At 36.0% G+C, this 18003-nt stretch overlaps 1 protein-coding gene across 2 annotated transcripts in view; it reads right to left on the minus strand.

The window, feature by feature from the left end:
- The window catches only part of CTPS2 (CTP synthase 2), a 58915-nt gene that overhangs the window by 37617 nt on the left and 3295 nt on the right, over positions 1–18003 (minus strand). For both annotated transcript variants that reach the window (XM_058018601.1, XM_058018603.1), the window contains exons 4-13: positions 17737–17837; positions 15843–15959; positions 15068–15151; positions 12489–12569; positions 10981–11132; positions 10597–10729; positions 8417–8505; positions 7615–7709; positions 6746–6808; positions 6097–6140 (exon numbers count right to left, since the gene is read on the minus strand). In XM_058018601.1, the coding sequence (XP_057874584.1) occupies positions 6097–6140; positions 6746–6808; positions 7615–7709; positions 8417–8505; positions 10597–10729; positions 10981–11132; positions 12489–12569; positions 15068–15151; positions 15843–15959; positions 17737–17837 (959 nt within the window). The remainder of the gene's footprint in view (positions 1–6096; positions 6141–6745; positions 6809–7614; positions 7710–8416; positions 8506–10596; positions 10730–10980; positions 11133–12488; positions 12570–15067; positions 15152–15842; positions 15960–17736; positions 17838–18003) is intronic.

Raw genomic sequence — 18003 nt, forward strand, 5'->3', positions numbered from 1 at the left:
AAAAAAATCTCTGTTCTGATTTTATATATATTCTCTGCCAAATCTTTCCTGAATTGCATTAGGAGTCAATTTAGATTTTTCTGCTAGACTAATCTTTAAATACTGCGTTTCGGATATCTCACAAAAGCAATTTTTGCTGAAGGTCTGAAATAAGTGGCACTCCCATTGAAAAACAGTATTTTGAGAACTACAGTAATCCAGTTTAGTAAGTTCAATTAACATGAGATGGCTTATTAACAACAGGCTCCCCAGAAAACCCAATAAAACACAAAGGGTTTTTTCTTTCTCTTAAAAGACAACTTAGAAATTGATTGTCAAAAATTAACAGGAATGTGATGGCAAATTCAGAAATATAATGCTTTCTGTAACACAGAAGACAATTCAGCATCATACAGATTTTCCCAGCTATGTGGAAATGGAACTGTTCAGAAAAAGCAATATTGATGTTTTCTGTCTGGACCTCAGACATTTTCAAGCAACAAGTCTGTTTCCAAATATTTATGACACTACAATAAATCAATATCAAAATATAACAGGTCGTTATAAAACATGCAGAGATCCAGGGTATGAACAAAAGAAAACATTTTATGAATTTAAATTATAACTCCAAATTTGGTTTACATTATTTAATTAGCCTGATCAGGGTTGTTATCAAAATATTCACTGCATCAGGATGCTACATGCACTCTTACCAGACACAACAAATAAAAGAAGCTAATAATGTATTAGAAGCTAAATGTATTACATTAGCAAAAGGTTTTTAGCAGTGAATACAGTATTCCTACTAAGGAGGGAGAAGAGAGAGGGAAAGAGACCCTCAGATCCTGGCCCAAAGCATAAAGAAAGTAACAATATTTTTTCAAAACGTGCATACAGGGCCAAATTTAGTGTCTAAAAAAGGAGTTGGTCATATGCTAATTAATTTTTACTGGTGATTATGCACCTGCTGCAGCTATTTCACCTGTTCCATTTCCCAGATTCCAAATTTACCCAGAAGAATGAAGTAACCCATCTGAGTAATACTTCATCTTTCTCAAATATTTATACATCTTTGTTAACATTTTTGGCAGGCAAAAGCAGACACTGTCCTACTAGTTTAACCAGTCAAACCAGTAAATACAACACCACCAGTAACACCTTCAAGTAACACTGACTGTTATTGACTGCATCATTTCTTGGCAACGTGCTTCATAGGAAAATGCTCATGGTGATCTAATCATTTCATTCTCTTTTTTTTTCTTTAATTCTTGTCTTATAAAAACAGGATCAATTCTCACTTGATAACATAATTAAATCGTTGGACAAAAATAAGGATGGATCTGTCAGCTTTGATGAGTTTATGATGATTGTAAAAAAGATAACTAGTACAGGACAGTGAGGCATCTGCAAGGACGAGTATCACTGCTTTGGAGAAGAGTCTGGCATTTGTTTACATGACATGTACATCTAAACCCACAGATTTGTTATTATTTTAAAGCATATGGAATAAAGATTTAACAGAAAAAAGCATGTCTGCATTGTGTTTTATCCACAGTCACCAGCCACACATTCCAGCTAAAATGCCTTCCAACTAGTTCAGAACTACTGCTTCTATTTCATGCTACATTTGAGGTTTTATTTAACAAATTCTGCTCTACCTGGGCTATTATTTGGACTTCTAGAGAAATTCAAATCACACAGCTTCTAAAACACACAAAAAGAAAGATGCAGCATTCCATTTGAGGAGTGTTTCCTAGAGTACACTATCCAATACTCCTCACAGTTCAGTTTCATAATTCACAAAAGATGACACTTCATAAAACAAACCTTTTAAATTTTTCAAATATTAAGTATTTACTTTCAATATGTATTTATTTTCAATATGTTACATTTTCAATGTAACAATGCCAAATATGATAACTGCAACATTAGCTGCTCAATTTAAATTATATTTACAGAAGTATGTACTTTTTTTGTTATGACTCTGTGAATGGGAACATACAAGTATATATATAAACTGAGTGACTGTCGTTGCAGTTAAAGTTCATTAGCTTTATTTGGTGCAGTCTTAACCTTTTCATTGCATGATTCCTGTAACAGATGTGTTGTCATGGGCATTATTATTTACTTCAAGAAGAAATTAGTGAAAGAGAAATATGAAGAATGTATATTTTGAAGACAAGTAATCAGTGGATTAGGGACTAATCCTACTAAAGAACTTGGAATTTTGGACTGAATTTTAACACCAACATCATCCATTATACTGATAAATCACATAGATCTCTTAAGTTACTTAAGGACTTAAAGACATGGCTTAATTGCAAAGCCTGTGAAGTGCATTCAAGATCCCACACTATGGTAGCTCCCATCCCTGAATTCCCCCTCAATGAAAGGAGGAATAAAGTACTCCACACCAGTGATGTATGAATAGAAGCCTTAAAAAATATGTTTAAACATCATATAATTGTCCTAACATGCTCCCAGGCCATTCTTTTACAAAACCCCTTTGGTTGTTGAAATATGTTATTTCTTGAAAGAAAGAAAATTGTATGTATTTTTTTTTTCCTGGTTTGCAAAAATATTTTAAATTAATGATATGCTTTGATTTAAAAAGTAAATACACCACATGCACATTATGCTAACCAAGCTCCACTAGCAAATTTACACACACACCTAAGTACACTCACAGAAATTTAGGACATGCTTTTTGCATGTGAGACATACATTCCTTTTCATCTCTTAGACGACCTTAGAAATTTTGGATTTCAATCAGGTTACTGACATCCTGAATAGGAAACATGGGCACTAGGAAATTAACATGTTTTAAGAATGTCACCTACTGGCAAAAAATACTTCTGCACAATTTCTTGAGTATATAGAAAATGCAGTTATTTTACCCAGTGCAGTAAGATCAGGTTCATGATACAAGATGTAATTGCTCATGAAGAACAATGATCTCAATTAAAAATAGCTTTTGTAAATCAAAGGAAAAAAAAAGGAAAATTATTTCCAGAAAGTTTTTTTTCTTCTTCCAAAGCAGTATTAGATGCAGTTGCAATAAAACTGACAAATAACATAATTTAAAGGATCTTTTTTAAAAAAAAGCTAAGTTTAATAGTAGAGGAAGATGAGAGAAATGGAACAAAACAACTCTTTATCCATCCAGTGAATCCAGTTCACTAGCAGTTCAGACCATATTGTTTCCCTTTAAAGGAGTTATTTGTGAAATTACTATTTGCATGAGAAAATTCATACCAAGCTCTACACTCAAGCATATGCATGACCTTTCTGAACAGCCATCCTCCTGCAAAGAATACTAAAAATTTACCTATCATTATTTATCAAAAGGGCTAGGAAGTAAAGCAGAAAGCTTAAAAATATATAATGGGAACATCATCTGCAAATAATCAACCAAGAACTTGGGCTGTGCTCAGAGCTCATTTATCTCCCTTATGGCCTGCTGAGCTAGGGCAATGCTCCAGGCTTGGGAAGAGTGACTGGAAATCTGCTCTGGGCAAAAGGGCATGGAGGTGCTGGAGTATGTCCAGAAAATGGCAACAGAGCTGAAGAAGGGTCTGGAGCACAAGTCAGACTGGAGCTGTTGAGGAGGCTGGGGTTTAGCCTGGACAAAGGGAGGCCCAGGGGTGACCCCATCAATCTCTACGACTGCCCAAAGGCAGCAGGTGGGCACCGGGGAATTCTCCCAGGCAGCCAGTGACAGGATGACTGGAAAGGGCCCCAAGCTGTGCCATGGGAGGTTCAGGATGGAAATCAGGACTAACTTCTTCTCTGAAAGGGTTGCTAAGCATTGGAATGGGCCAGCCAGGGATGTGGTGAGTTCAGCATCCCTGGAGATGTTCAAGACACAGATGTACATGGTACTTAGGGCTGTGGTCCAGTTGACAAGGTGGTATTTGGTTTAAGGTTGGACTTGATTTTGCAGGTCTTTTCCAACCTAAGTGATTCTGTGTAATACTGACTTACAGGACTACTTGATAATTGTAGTTTTTATTTGCAGCAAAAAGTTCCAATTTACATAGATGCAGTCAACAAAGAGAAACACAAGAGACCAAAATATTTTCTAAGTGCTTTAGCTGAAACTATCAACTTTAGTAGTACAGTTCTGAGCACCTGAATGCTTAGCAAATTAAGAAGCAATGTAAGTAGCTGCATCTTTTATGATGCCCCTCAGTTCCCCTGCCAAACTACCTGTCAAGTTCTATCTTTTTTTAAAAAATAAAAGGAAATGTAACTACTGCCCCACCAGTACCTTTCTTCTCCCTCCTCTGTTTTCAAAGGAGGAGAAACCAAAAGAAAAGTACACTGATTCAGTCCTAATTTAGGGCACAGTGGTATCACAAGATATTATCAGTGCTGATATACTCCAATTAACTTTCTTGGATAATGAAACATCTACATCAGTTTGATAGTTCAGCAATCTCTTCCAACTGTTATTATTGATCACATAGAATATCTAAATAGCTTTCACACAAGATGGACTCTGCTAAGGCAGATTATTTAGTGGCTGTAATTATTGATAGTGCAAATCTCCCACTTGGAATGATTTACATCTGTTTCTTGTCCAGAACTGAGGTGTCAAAGATCAGATTAAGATGCTGAAATATGACTGTCAATAACCAATTTCAGAACCTTAATGCAGCTCAGAAAAACAGAATATCCATTATACACACTGCAATGGCAACACTTCCATCATAAACAATGTATTAATCTTCTATGACACATTCACTCCATTATTTTCTTAACTTTATGTACACATAATTTTCTCTTTAACAATCTACCTTACTTGCCCTTGAATGTAAACTGCAGATCACCCAGTTAAACACCATTAAATAAAACTGACACTCAAATTAGATAAATATCATTAAATAAAACTGACACTCAAAAAGCTCTAGAAATAAGGATGACCCAGAATCACTCTTCTGTGCTCTATCTTGTTCAAACTTAAAATTCTACAGTAAGCTTGCAACATCTTCCACATTTTACAACACATTGCTATTATGAAATTGACCCCTGCAGAGAGAGAGTACATTTTTGCACATAATCAAGGAGAAAGGAAGAGACTTCTAACTATGGCAAGACCACAAATTTCATGCCAAAAGTTTCCCTTCACTCACCTGTGCACTTCTCCAAATACCACCAAATTCTAGCAGCAAGGCTACCCTGAAACTCTGAAGGTCTTTAATTTACCCTCAGAATTTCAGACTAGATTATCTTTCCTATGCAAACAAGCAACGTTGACAAACTGAGCAAATGCTCTAAAAACCCTCTTATTTGCACATTTTAGACTAAGCAGATGTGAAAAAAAAAAGTATATTTTACTTGTAAATCTCAACAAAATTCTTTTGAAGGAAATTCATAGAGAAACAGTAGGTTACTGTGAGCAACCTACTCGATTTGCCACTAGAGGAAATGTTTACATCTCACACCAAGATATTGCTTTATTTCTCATATTTACTTCTGTTCTTTTTAATTTTCTTAAAAACCCCCTTTCCCTGATCGCTTATAAGTTTTACTACATTAATAATGTGGTGAAATCCACTCTAAAATCCTATCATCAGAATATGATGCAGAGAGCCCTGCCATATCTGGGGCATTGACATTTTTGTCAAAAGGAGGATCATAAGATGCATGGGGAGGATGGCTGTGGTGGTTATTTATACTATATATATATATATATATATATATATATATATATATATATATGAAATATAAAAATTTTCCAGCCCATTTCTTGTCAAACAAATTTTTATTTTGGTAATAGCTTGTGCTACACGTTTCAGCTCCCTTTTATATTTTATTCCCTAGTAAAGCCACCTTGAAAATTATTGTCTACTCCCAGCATGAGTTTACACACAAGGAAACCATTAGAAAAGTTACAAAAATAAAGCTAAGGCAATTCACAGAAGCAAATAGGCAATGGCAAGACACTATCAAAAGAAAATACCTTTCTAAGCAATACTGAGTAAAGACAGGAGATACCACCTCATGTCCTACCACATAGAAATATAGATAAATTTTAAGTAACACAGAGTCAAATTCTCTTTTTAAGAAAGATGTATGTTCACAAAACACATGCAGGGAAAAAACAGTACTTACAACTGGGTTTTTTGTGTCTGGGTCAAATTCTGTAGAATTTGCATCTGGAACAGAAGTTCAAAGTAAGCACAGTACATTTACTCTACATGCACTACAAACTCATAACAGCTCTGTGGCATTTCAGGGCTTGTCTACATTTATGTTACAATCTCATGAGTTGAAATGCATCCTGCACCACTTTTGAAGCAATCATAGGAAGCATATGACCTCAGACACATAAGTTCCCTCTCCAAAACACTTTCCTCTCAGCTCTTAGTATTAGAAATTGTTGATAAGTTAAATCTCTTCATACTGCTACTGAATGGCTCTTGTTTGGCCACACTGGCTAATGAAGGCTAGTGAGAAAACTCAGCTTTTCTCACCACCAGCACACTTCAGAAAGAGACTACAGAGGTGAACTCTAAGCACACTTTCTTCTACACTCTTTAGATCAAAAAGCAGATTTCAAACAATGCACATAACAAAGAGTTCTTCCTCCCTTGCACAGAGAGGTAGCACAGGGTACTTAGCTGAAAATGGTCTTGCTGCAAGGGCTAAGTATCTAACAACCACAGGATCTGGAAACAGTTCTAATAATAGACATACATTTCACACAGAGAATAAAAGTCCCTCTAAATAAATCATATTCACACCAGCCTACTGAGCTCACCTTCCCAATTCAAACAGTTTCTTGCAAATTCCACAACTGCTAACTGCATTCCCAGGCAAACTCCTAGAAGAGAAAACAAAAACTCCAGAATTTCCAGGCTGAAGAGTGGGACTGACTAAGTACTTGCTGCTCTGTCTTAAACTCGACTGCTTTGAAATCTTGGTATTCATTGCATATACACAGACTTACAAAAAACTTAAACCAAAAGTGGCTGCTCAATGTAAAACTCACACTTCAAACTTGGCACATTATAAATACACGTGACACAATTATGCACTTTAAGCCCTTTCAAAGATATTTTATTCCTCTCATCTATTTTACCAGTAATTATTGCAAATACAAACAGAAGCTGAAAGCCTGGTATATACAGATTCAAACTTTGCTTTGGCAACTACTCAGACACTTAAAAGTAAGAAATGTGGAGTGGGAAGCAAAGGCTCAGAGGTACACAAGCTTAGCTTATAGGCCAGATTATATTTTTTACTTTACTGTAATAACATATAGCAGTAAATTAAAACAAAAAAACTTTAATATAGAAAAAGTGGTGCAAAGACATTTATGTTTTCTGCATACTGTTTAATAAAGAGAATTATAGTAATATAATTACAATGAGAAGCAAAGACTCTCCACTTTTGTACATGTAAATTTAACCTTTGCAGAAGGGATTGGTTTTTTCCCTTCCTCATACAGCAGATGTGGTACAAGACTATGCTCCTGGGAATTCTCTACATGGCAGATAGTCACAACATCACACATACTTCCCTAAGACGGGATACTTCTCTAATGTGGGGGTTTGTCTTTTTTCATCAAATCAATTAGCTTGCTATATATCTCCTAAACACAGGAATTTCTCACTCTAATGATCTTACCAAGAAAAGGTTTTTTCTTTGTTCTTGCCCAGGAGATAGCTTGGAGTTTGCCTTCTGTTCCCCTAATTCCAAAACCTCCTGGGACCAGAATGCCACTGTAATGACAGCCATATACAAAAGAATATACATGTAGAATCAAGCCAGCAGAGGAATCCACACAACTTGAAGACTCTTGAAGTTAAAACTAAGCAAGCACAATTCATGACAGGCATGTTTTATATGAACATTCAGAATATAAAGACATTAAAACTGGAGATTTATTTCATCTACCTACCCCAATTCTCATCTGACCAATATCACATTTCACAGGGAAATTCCCACTGCTTAAATAAATATTGCTCAAATAAACTAGCTACATATTCACTGCTTAAAATCCTAACACCCAAAATTTAGATCTTTTAATACCAAAAAACCAAAATGCATCTAGACAAGAAACAAGATCACTTTAAAAACACAAATTGAAATCCTAGCAATGATTCTTAACAAAGACATTTTCAGTGTGCATTTACAAGCACATTTCACATCAAAATATCACTTTTTTGATTTTTTCACAAAAAATCAAAACCCTAAACCAACAACCAAAAAACTGCAATTTGTCTAAAGAGATTAAGCAGACTTTGAGGATATATGTTGATACTTCAATTTGCTGAAGTTTTTCACCACCCATTCAATTTATCCTTTCACATAAGTAACAAAAGTCTGGATGCATTGAGAAATTATTTAATTTACTGAAGCATTTTTCATCACATGAAATAAATATCATAGTCTGCATTTAGGATACAGAATGCCCAATGTCACTTACTCTGCTTTGCACAGTTTGTGCCATGCCTGGTGATATTTCACTGAGTTCTCTGCTTCCATAGAACGTTCAAGTTCCGTTGAATCTATGTACTAATAAAGAAAAACATACAATGAAATGGTCTCTTTTTCCTCAGAAGGAGCAGTAGACAGTACATGATCAAGTGCTAAGAGAAACTGTTAACAGTTTCAAGTGAATTTGCCAATAAACCTGCAACAACTTCACTGAAGACCCTGTATTTGCTTTCAAGATCCAGTGTTTGCTCTAACTGCAGCAATCTGTGCCCTTTTCTTTGCACACAGCTCAGGAGCTGGGTCTGCCTGCAGCCCTGCTTGGCACCCTCCAGGGAAGCAGATTGACTAGAATTTGCAACTCTGAACCCAGGTTACCCTCCTAGGGCAACCAGGGCCAAACAAGGAGTGGTGCTGACCTTTTCCTGCCATCCCAATGGGATGTGGCCAGGATCTTTCCTTGCCTGGCTTTTGGGTGCCACAGCTTGTCCAATCTTATAATGAGACTGGAAAAATCTGCATTGTCTGTGAGAAAGGTGTTCCTGGGTCTCTTGGGTAGAAGGGGAGAAAGAATCATTACCTATGCCCTAGTGGAAATACTGCATTAGAATCTCTAGTGTCATCAAAAAGCACAGGTCCTGATGCACCACTAGAGTTAAGTGAGGGAACAATGTACTGCACTGGGGACACAAAAGATCAGAGTTTGATTCTGGATTCTGTCAGCTTTTTTCTCAGATTAACATAATTAACCACATTCTGATGTAGACTCCATCCTCCATAAAAATGAGATCATCTGAAATGGCAGAACTCACCTGTGTGCAGAGAAAGGCAACTGACAAGGAGATTGCTGAAAGTTTCCCAGACAAGACTGCTTTCTAGCAAATATTTTCTACTTTTTCCACATTCCAGAAGGCATCAAAAATACAACAGAAAAATAACTACTTTTGAATGTTGCTATTTTATACTAGAAGAATATTACATAACCAACTAAAAAGACACTATGATAGTGTGAGGTTGGAAAGAGAAACTAATGACAGTTGGAGTTAACTGTATTTTCCTTGCCAAACATATTAAGAAGGAACATTGATCAGTTAAAGCATCAACATTTTGTCATTCAGATAAAGCAGTTCCTTCAGAGCATGGGATTATACTGACAGCCTTTGGGCATAAGCACTAAAAGGAGATTTGGACATGCAGTTAAGTACAGTGGGAACTGTGTCTGTTAACATTGGTTGCAACTGTACTAGAGCTCAGCAACCATCAGTTTTCATGTTTGTTAATGCAGAAGTCCCACCAAAACTAAGACCAGCTGCACATGAAGCTTGCTGTGCATTTGCAGACAGGGCACCTTTCACCTTTTTTGCTAAAAGCAAAGCTATTTTTCATATCATAAAAACTTTCCCCTCTGCAGCTGTCAGTACAAAACACTACAGTGACACAATCATGTAGGGCAGAAAGGACATTGGGAAGTCTCCACCCTCATACCCTGCCCAAAGCAAGTCAAATTAGAGCAGGCTGCTTAGGATCATTTCCAGTCAGGATCTAAAAATCCCCAGGGATCAATTCTGGCTGTTCCCATTTTCTTGTTTCTTCATGCACACAGAAACAACTTTTTTAGTGTATTAGCTAATACTCTGCCCAGGGAACAAGAAAAGGCTGACCATCTGCCATTTGCCCAAATGCTATTTTTTACCTTTTCTTTTTTTTTTTTTTTTAAGACTGGTACATTTTCCCTTTTCTAGTCATAAAATAATTAAATTCTAGTCATAAAATAAATAAAATAGTTGGAAAGGATGTCTAAGATCATTGAATCCAACTGTGAAGCCAGGACTGCCAAGTTCACCATAAAACTATGTGTCATGAAAACAAGTGAAATCTAACTATGGTAGTAAATACAAATTTGCAGATAAAGTCTGCTTTTTCATCAGATCCAGTTTTGGGTAACTTCAGTGTTCCTTTCAGGTAGTTTAGTTCTAAATAAAATAATTAAATCTGTAAACATTTCTTTTAAAAAAATGAAAGTCTCCAGTCTGTATTTATCTGCATGATTAATTTTCTAGTTTTCACATGAATTAAAACTGCCACACATGATGGGAACTAGTAGGTTACCACAGAATGATACAACAGTAGAATCAAAGTATTCCTGAAAGCAAAAGCCAGAAATATGCTCACCATTAAATCCAGTTTGTAATTAATTGCCAGTGCAGAGTGTTCCAGAGCCTTGAAAACAGATGCATAGCAGTCACTTAGCTTTGTGTACTTGCCCACGAGAGCTATGGAACACACCTTCAGCAACCTTTCGTATCTGACAAAAACAGGTTCTTCAGTTACTACACCAAATTTCACAAAAAGAAGAAAAAGAAACCATTTTAACAGCATTTGCTTTTTCTTTAACTCCACAAAATATCTCCTAAAATTCCCAAATGGTTTTAAACCCAGACCATTCACAGGCGTCCATCAGCACTAACCCACTCAGTCCAGTTCGGTGACTTCATAGCAGCCAAAACTGACCTGGAATTACAGCACTTCTAGAGAAAGCAGCAGGATGTAGAATACCTGCAAGCCATTTTCTTCCACTTCATTAGAAGATCACTTGGCTGGTCATCAATAGGTAAATTTAGCCTCTGTTTAAAATACTTAATGATGCCTTGCTCCTCCAATAGGATTGGTACTCGGTAAGTAGAAGAAACATCATGAATAAATATCACCTAACAAAAAACAGGCATAATATAAAAAACTTATGTAAATTTTTCATAGGAAACATTCATTCTACTTTTGGATACTACATACATTTTTTATTCTATACACATTCTGTTTTTTAAATATTTGAATGAGCGGGACAGATATTTAAGGTTCTATTAAATCTACTATTTAAGGTTCTATTAAATCTACAAGAAAAAAAGTTACTCAAAAAGTAAAAATGTGTTTTACTTCCTCTTCACACCATCATACATGCTTGTCAAGCCTATCAATGCATCAGTTTTAATGCAAACATCTGGCTCCACAAACACTCATGCTTGCTAGCAGTTCTTTCCTCCCCTCTCACAAGCTTAAGGAGTATTAAGCATGAAAGCAAAAAAACAAACCTAACAAAACAGACCCAATTTGGTTGTGACAAAGTCACCTAAAAGGATGTTGTTAGTGAACTAGCCTATGTAATTACTGAGTACAGTCCATCTAAGGACCTTTTTGTTCAGAACACATTTACAAACTGCATCCAAGCTGCCAGCAATGAAGGTGATTGTGCTTGGTTTACCTGAGATCACAGAGCTCAGAATCCTGAGCACAAGTGTTCTCAAGACATGAACAGTAAAGGATACTCTCTTTGTTACCCCTGAGCTGCTTCTGCTCATCACAAACCTTGTACATGTGTGTGCTGCCCCCTGCCTCTCTGTGTGCCCATTCCATCTGAATCTGTTGTACCTTCAGCATTATCCAGAACATTGAAAAGTAAAATGCTCTCACTTGCAAAAATATTTAAAGAGCAGTGAATTAATGAAAAGTAATATTTGAATAGCAATTAATTGTAAACTATTAGGGGGGAAAAAACCAGACATGAATTATAGAAGAATATATAACTACACAGTAGATGCATGCTTGAGGGTATAAATAGCCTATTACATATAATCACAGTAAGAGTGTTCATGTGGCTCTGACCATCTGTGGACATAAGCAAATCACCAAGCTTTAACTACACTTTGCTAATCCATTATTATAATCACCTGAGATGGTTTATGGACAATAAATACATAATGATAAATAATGAATAAAACCAGCCATAGTTGTGAAAACTGTACAGTTTCATGCTATGTATAACAACAAACCATGCACTCAAAATCTATTTTTTATTAGCTTTTACTCAACACACATTTAAACTATTCATGACTGTCTGACATAAAACTTAATGTATGTACTCCTGATATTTTGAAAATGCTATGGCATCCATAATAGCAAGATAAAAAATTACAAAAACAATCACATATGAATGAAACAGTCAGAAGTTGAAAAGAGAAATGCACAGAAATATTTGTATACTGTCCCACATGTAATATTGAAATACAGACCTGCTCAGGCTCCACATGACAAAACATGGAAATCTTCTCCTTCACGGCCATCTCTATAGGTTTTGCACTTCTGCAGACTATCTGTCATAACAGAAGGAAAAACTTCAAATATTTACTAGGCAAACCAATAGAAGATCCTCAATATTTCATAGTGAAATTCATCTCTTTTGGAAGCAGAGCACAAACAAATGTGCCTTTTTTTACTCTTTCCCCCCTTTTGGAGTTCTAGGATATATCAGAGCTCACAAATATGTACTAGCAAGGCAGAAGCAAATCCATCACCTGCTCATACTGACCAATTTTCATTCATCTTTCATTGGCATTCTCTTTAATATTCCTTCCTCATAATCTTATTTCTTGCAACTACTATTGTAATACTCTTTGCCTCAAGTCTAGCAGCTCTATAATAATGAATATGATGAATCAAAAGAAATATTGTAATCAATATGATCAGATTTAAATTGAGAGAAATAATACTTAGCTTACATGCATGAGTATTTCAGTATTTCAGCATCTTCTTAATTTAGACATCACGACAAAAACGAGGCCAAAGAGAAGAAAACTAATTCATAATTCTGTGGAGTTTTTACTGGTACTAGTATTTTGTTGATACATTTAAACCCCAGTAATTTTAGAAAATATTGATAATTTTTAACCAATTAAAAAATAATTATATACTTTGGTGTTTGTGGGAAAGGGTCTTTTTGTGCATTATATAATTCCAGGCAACTAGATCAAAATGCAGAACTGCTCTAGTAAAGTGCCTACTTATTACTCAGTCCACTCCCTTCAGTTAACTGGAAACCTGAAAGTATAACAAAAAGTAGGATGAGCCTGTTACAAGGCTACTTCATTACTTTCCCCATCTTTCAAGCAAATGCAACTACTTAATTCATCCATTTTGCTCAGAAACTTGTAGCTGCCCTTTGATCACCTTGCTAATGCAGCTTAGCTACATTGATACTGATGGAGTCTAATTAACTTACCCTAAGCTTAGAAGTAATTCTGGAAACAGAAAAAAATGCCAAGTATAAGGGAAAATTAGTGTGCTTTTAGATCAAAAGGTAATTAGGAAACAAAGTGTACATTCTATTCACTTAAGCACAATTCATTTGTAAAATTTGGTACAGTTTGAATCTGAAGGTATAATTTATAAACCTTGATAGTACAAGCACATGAGTAAACCCACTTTCAAATCTATCATCCATCTTGTGGAGACAAATTTAAAGCTAATGCAGACACAGAAATCAAAAACATCAGAGCCAGCACAAAAATAGCAAAGCTACAATAAAAATGAGAGAGATGCACTGCAAAGGAACACAACACACAATGAGGAACAATTGAATCCAGCAGGGCAGCTCTGACAAGTGCACACTCTAAGTGCTGCATCAGAGCACAGGATCTCTGCAGCCACAGCACATTTGGCACTCAGAACAGACAGGCTGGGGCACACAGAGCTGAGCAGCCCCCCCAGGGATGCCTGGAGCAGGCAGGGAGGCAGCAGGGATTCAGAACTGGATGGAACAGGCTCAGCTGTGGGAGCTGCCCCATGTTCTGCCTGGCCAAGACAGCAACCATTTAAATATTGCCCTGAAGCAGCACTCAAGGAACTTTGTAAGGGCACCAAGAGGCTGCACCTGAAGTGAGAGCTGTCCCTGCTTCAGGTGTCAACAGCAGCAGTCAAAAACCAAAACAATACTGTGCTCCTGGCAGTCCCAGAACTGCCCCAGGCAAGAACCCAAGATGCAAGACAGTCACTGTGTTTGTCTGTTCTCCTTCTACTACACACCCACTTAACAGGCTTTTTAAAAAAAAATTATTTTTGGTGGGGAAGGAGAAGTCAGGCCCTGGAAATTGCCCTAAAGGCTTTCAGAAAGAACAGGAAACTTTCTTATGCAATTAGCACTTCAAGAGGGATTTTGGAGATTAGGCCCTGAAACTTGGAACACGGTACAGCATTATATTAATAAAAGTCTTTCCTTCCACAAGCTGGTTATGATTATCATGTCACAGCCACTTCACAAACACATCTTACACATCCCCTATTTCCAAATCCATTGGTTTTGTAGCTAAAAACACATTCATTCATAAATGTTAAATGAAAGGGCTCAAAAAAAAAAAAAAAAAAAACAGAAAGAAGCACAACACAAAATTTAGTTGTGTGACTATCTTAAGAATAAGTTTTCTTTTTTGAGGATATACACACTGCCTCTTCTTAATAATGCAAAAAGAAAATCTGAATGTTACAAGAAAACAGAAACATTCTAGGTTTTTCTACAAAGTGAATTGAGATTTCAATTATTTTTAGCAGTGAATAATTATTTTTGTAAAAAAGATGCCTTTGAAGGACCTAGCTACAGTCCCAAGATATTGCAAGAAGTTAGTTGAATTAAGTTAGCTTAGAGTGATTTTGACTAATTTGATTTCCTGTGGCTTTAATGGAGCTATGCAGCACATATTTTGCATTTCTTCTAAAATTCTCATTTCTCCTGAGAGACTATGGCTTATTCTTTGAACACAAGTTATGTAAGGATATTTCTAGATGACCTATAAATAAAAATCTGTATTTATTGACTCACCAAATCTGGAGACAAGCCTAGACCCCTCAGTGCTCGAACGCTGTTCTGTGTTGGTTTTGTCTTCTGTTCACCAGTAGCATTAGGCTGAAAAGGCACATTTTGAAAGCTCAAATAGCAGCTAATATCTGCTAACAAAGCAGTTACAGATTAAAAGACAAAATTGATTGCAAGTAATAATATTTGCAGGAAATAAACATATCCAAAGAGAGCCATAATATGCCAGAAACAGAAATGACACGACTGTTATCACTTGTATATGAAATACTGTGATGAAACCACAGGGTTCCAATTCATGTCAAGTTTATTTTGTTGTTTTTGTTTTCAGAGAAAAATTTCCATATAATTGGTTTGGACAATAGAAGAAGAATATTCTAAAAGTTGGATTTGGCTAAAAAATGGAGAATGTCCAACACAGCACAAAGCCTCCAGTGACTGTTTTTGAGATATTCACATGTAATAAATAATTCTGTTCTCAATTACACAGAATTGATCCTACCAATTGCTGTTCAATTCTCTAATCCACAGCTGTAGTTGGTAATTATCTTTTTGTCTGTAGAAGGTGAAATCTATCATCATTACAAACCTTTGCTTACCAAAATATCCCCAGTGAGTAGTGAAGCAAAATTTAGAGTTCAAATGAAAAAATACTTTCAGTCCTGTACAGGGAGTTACAGTGGTCTTGACTTGACTCCAGCATGAAAGGGTTAATGAGACAAGTGAACAAATATAAAGCCAATATAGATTAAAATTTATAATATTAACTCTAATAACTTACCTGTGGTACTAGGCTAACATGGATATTACAGAAGTTCTCTCTTTTTGCTTTGAACTGAAACTGTCTGAATGCTTCAACAAATGGCATTCCTTCAATATCTCCAATGGTTCCCCCCAGCTGAAAAGGAAATGGATATGTCAGAGTGGCAGAATGCAAACACAAAATAAAAAAAGTCTCACGTATTTCAAGATGTTTTCTGAAACTTTTATCTGAAAAAAACCCCTGACAATTGAAATGTGCAAATATACTCTACGAAGTGCTTTCATCTACTCTGCACGGTTTGTTTCTTGTGGAAAACATTAAACAATTTTCCAGTTTTGTTATGTTCACTTTCCACCAAATACACAAGCTTCCCAGGGGAAGATGTGTGGTGCTGCTGAATAATACATGCCTCACACTGCCTTCAAAGTGGTGAACCAGCAATCAATAGTTAAACTGATGCAAAGGTTTTTGTACAGGAAAACTTTATTTCCTGTCAGATTAAAAAATACTTGTGATTAACTAGAGACAGACATTTCTCAATATTATCACAGCTTTCCAACACCAATAATTGTTTATTATCAAACCAAAATGCAAGACTAAATCCATGCTGAAATTTATTTATAAAGACAGAAATCAGATGCCTTTCAAGGACACAGGGAGCAATAGCAGACTAAGCACTGAATAAAGCAGCTTTGCACACAAGTCTGATGAAATAGTTGTATTTCAGAATGATCTTTTTGTGCCACCAAGTGGTTTTCAACAGAATTGCATATTTCTGTTCCAGAAAAACTGACATCTATATTTGTACATCACACACATTTAGTCTAACTCCTTCAGGATTTTACAATGGAAAAATGTTACAATTATTTTTAGAGTACTAAAGAAAAATATTTGTCAGGCTAGAGGTATAAATGTAACAAAAACAAACAAACAAAAAACCTCCAAACCAAAACAGAAAAAAACCTGAAAAAACTGTAGCTAAAGGACTGATATGACCATCTCTCATTAATGTTTTTGTGCAACTTTTGTATTTACTTTTTCATATTTGTTTTAAATTAAGTATTTGATTCCTACTGTGAACATCATAAAAAGATCTATAGGTATAGTGGTAAGTGTGCCTCAATCAAGGCAGATTCTTCTGCATAAGAAACACTGAGTAATTCTGCTGCTGGGTCACAAAGTTTATGGTACTGTTGATTGCAGAGCTCACTTCTGGCATTAAATCTGTGAGATGTTCTGTCAAATTCACAACTATAATCTTTTTTTCAGTATTTTCTGCTGTAATAGTGCTACTAGCAAATACTGGCTTTCATCCAGCTGTCTGAGTGCCCTACTAAGGGTGGGTCAAACTCCTCGTTTCCATCGTGCAGAACATCAGCAGGTTCAGTAATTAACAAAGTTGCCACCAAAGATAACATCAGAAAGTGGGACACAAACTTACACATTGTTTAAATGTATTCCTTTAAGCATGACCACAAGCAACAAGATGAGCATTTGAAGTTCTACAGAAGCCACAAAGGCTCTTAAAGGCTCTCCTACAGACCACAGGAGATTTGAGGTATTACACAAGTTTTCTCAATACTATTAACAGTATAAAGCTCCAGTCAAACATCTGGATCTTGGAATAGGCAGTTCACATTACAGTAACTGCTTTAATTCTCTAACTTAATGAACTCTTAAGAAGCTCAATTTCAGCTGTATTCTAGAGTGGATTTAGTCAAGTAAATGGAAGCTGTAGAGATAAGACCATGCCTGTCTCTTTCAGACCAAACCAAAGAACAGAGGAAGTGTTTTTGAATTTCTGCTCTCCATAAAACTTCAGTCTGACCCCTTTACAGTAAGGAGCAAAGAGAAAGCAAAGAAGCTCATTGTGTTCACTGTAGATAAACAACCTAAAAGGTTCCATACTTGCCTCAATTACACAGATTTGTGGCTCTTTTTTGTCATCATCCACAGGAACTTTTGCCTGATTCATTACCCATTCCTGAACTGCATCAGTAATGTGTGGAACAACTACAAAACAAAACCAAAGAGGCAAGCACAGCTTACTTTAGGTCCATATACTAATTTTTGCATGCAAAAGGGGTTAAGTGAACAGAAAGCCAAGAAGAAACTACTAGGTCCTTTCTCTAGTTCCCCTTTCCTTGAGCCCAGAAGCCAAACATTACAGGAATATGCC

This window comes from Melospiza georgiana, chromosome 2 (genome assembly GCF_028018845.1).
Source record: "Melospiza georgiana isolate bMelGeo1 chromosome 2, bMelGeo1.pri, whole genome shotgun sequence".
Taxonomy (NCBI): domain Eukaryota; kingdom Metazoa; phylum Chordata; class Aves; order Passeriformes; family Passerellidae; genus Melospiza; species Melospiza georgiana.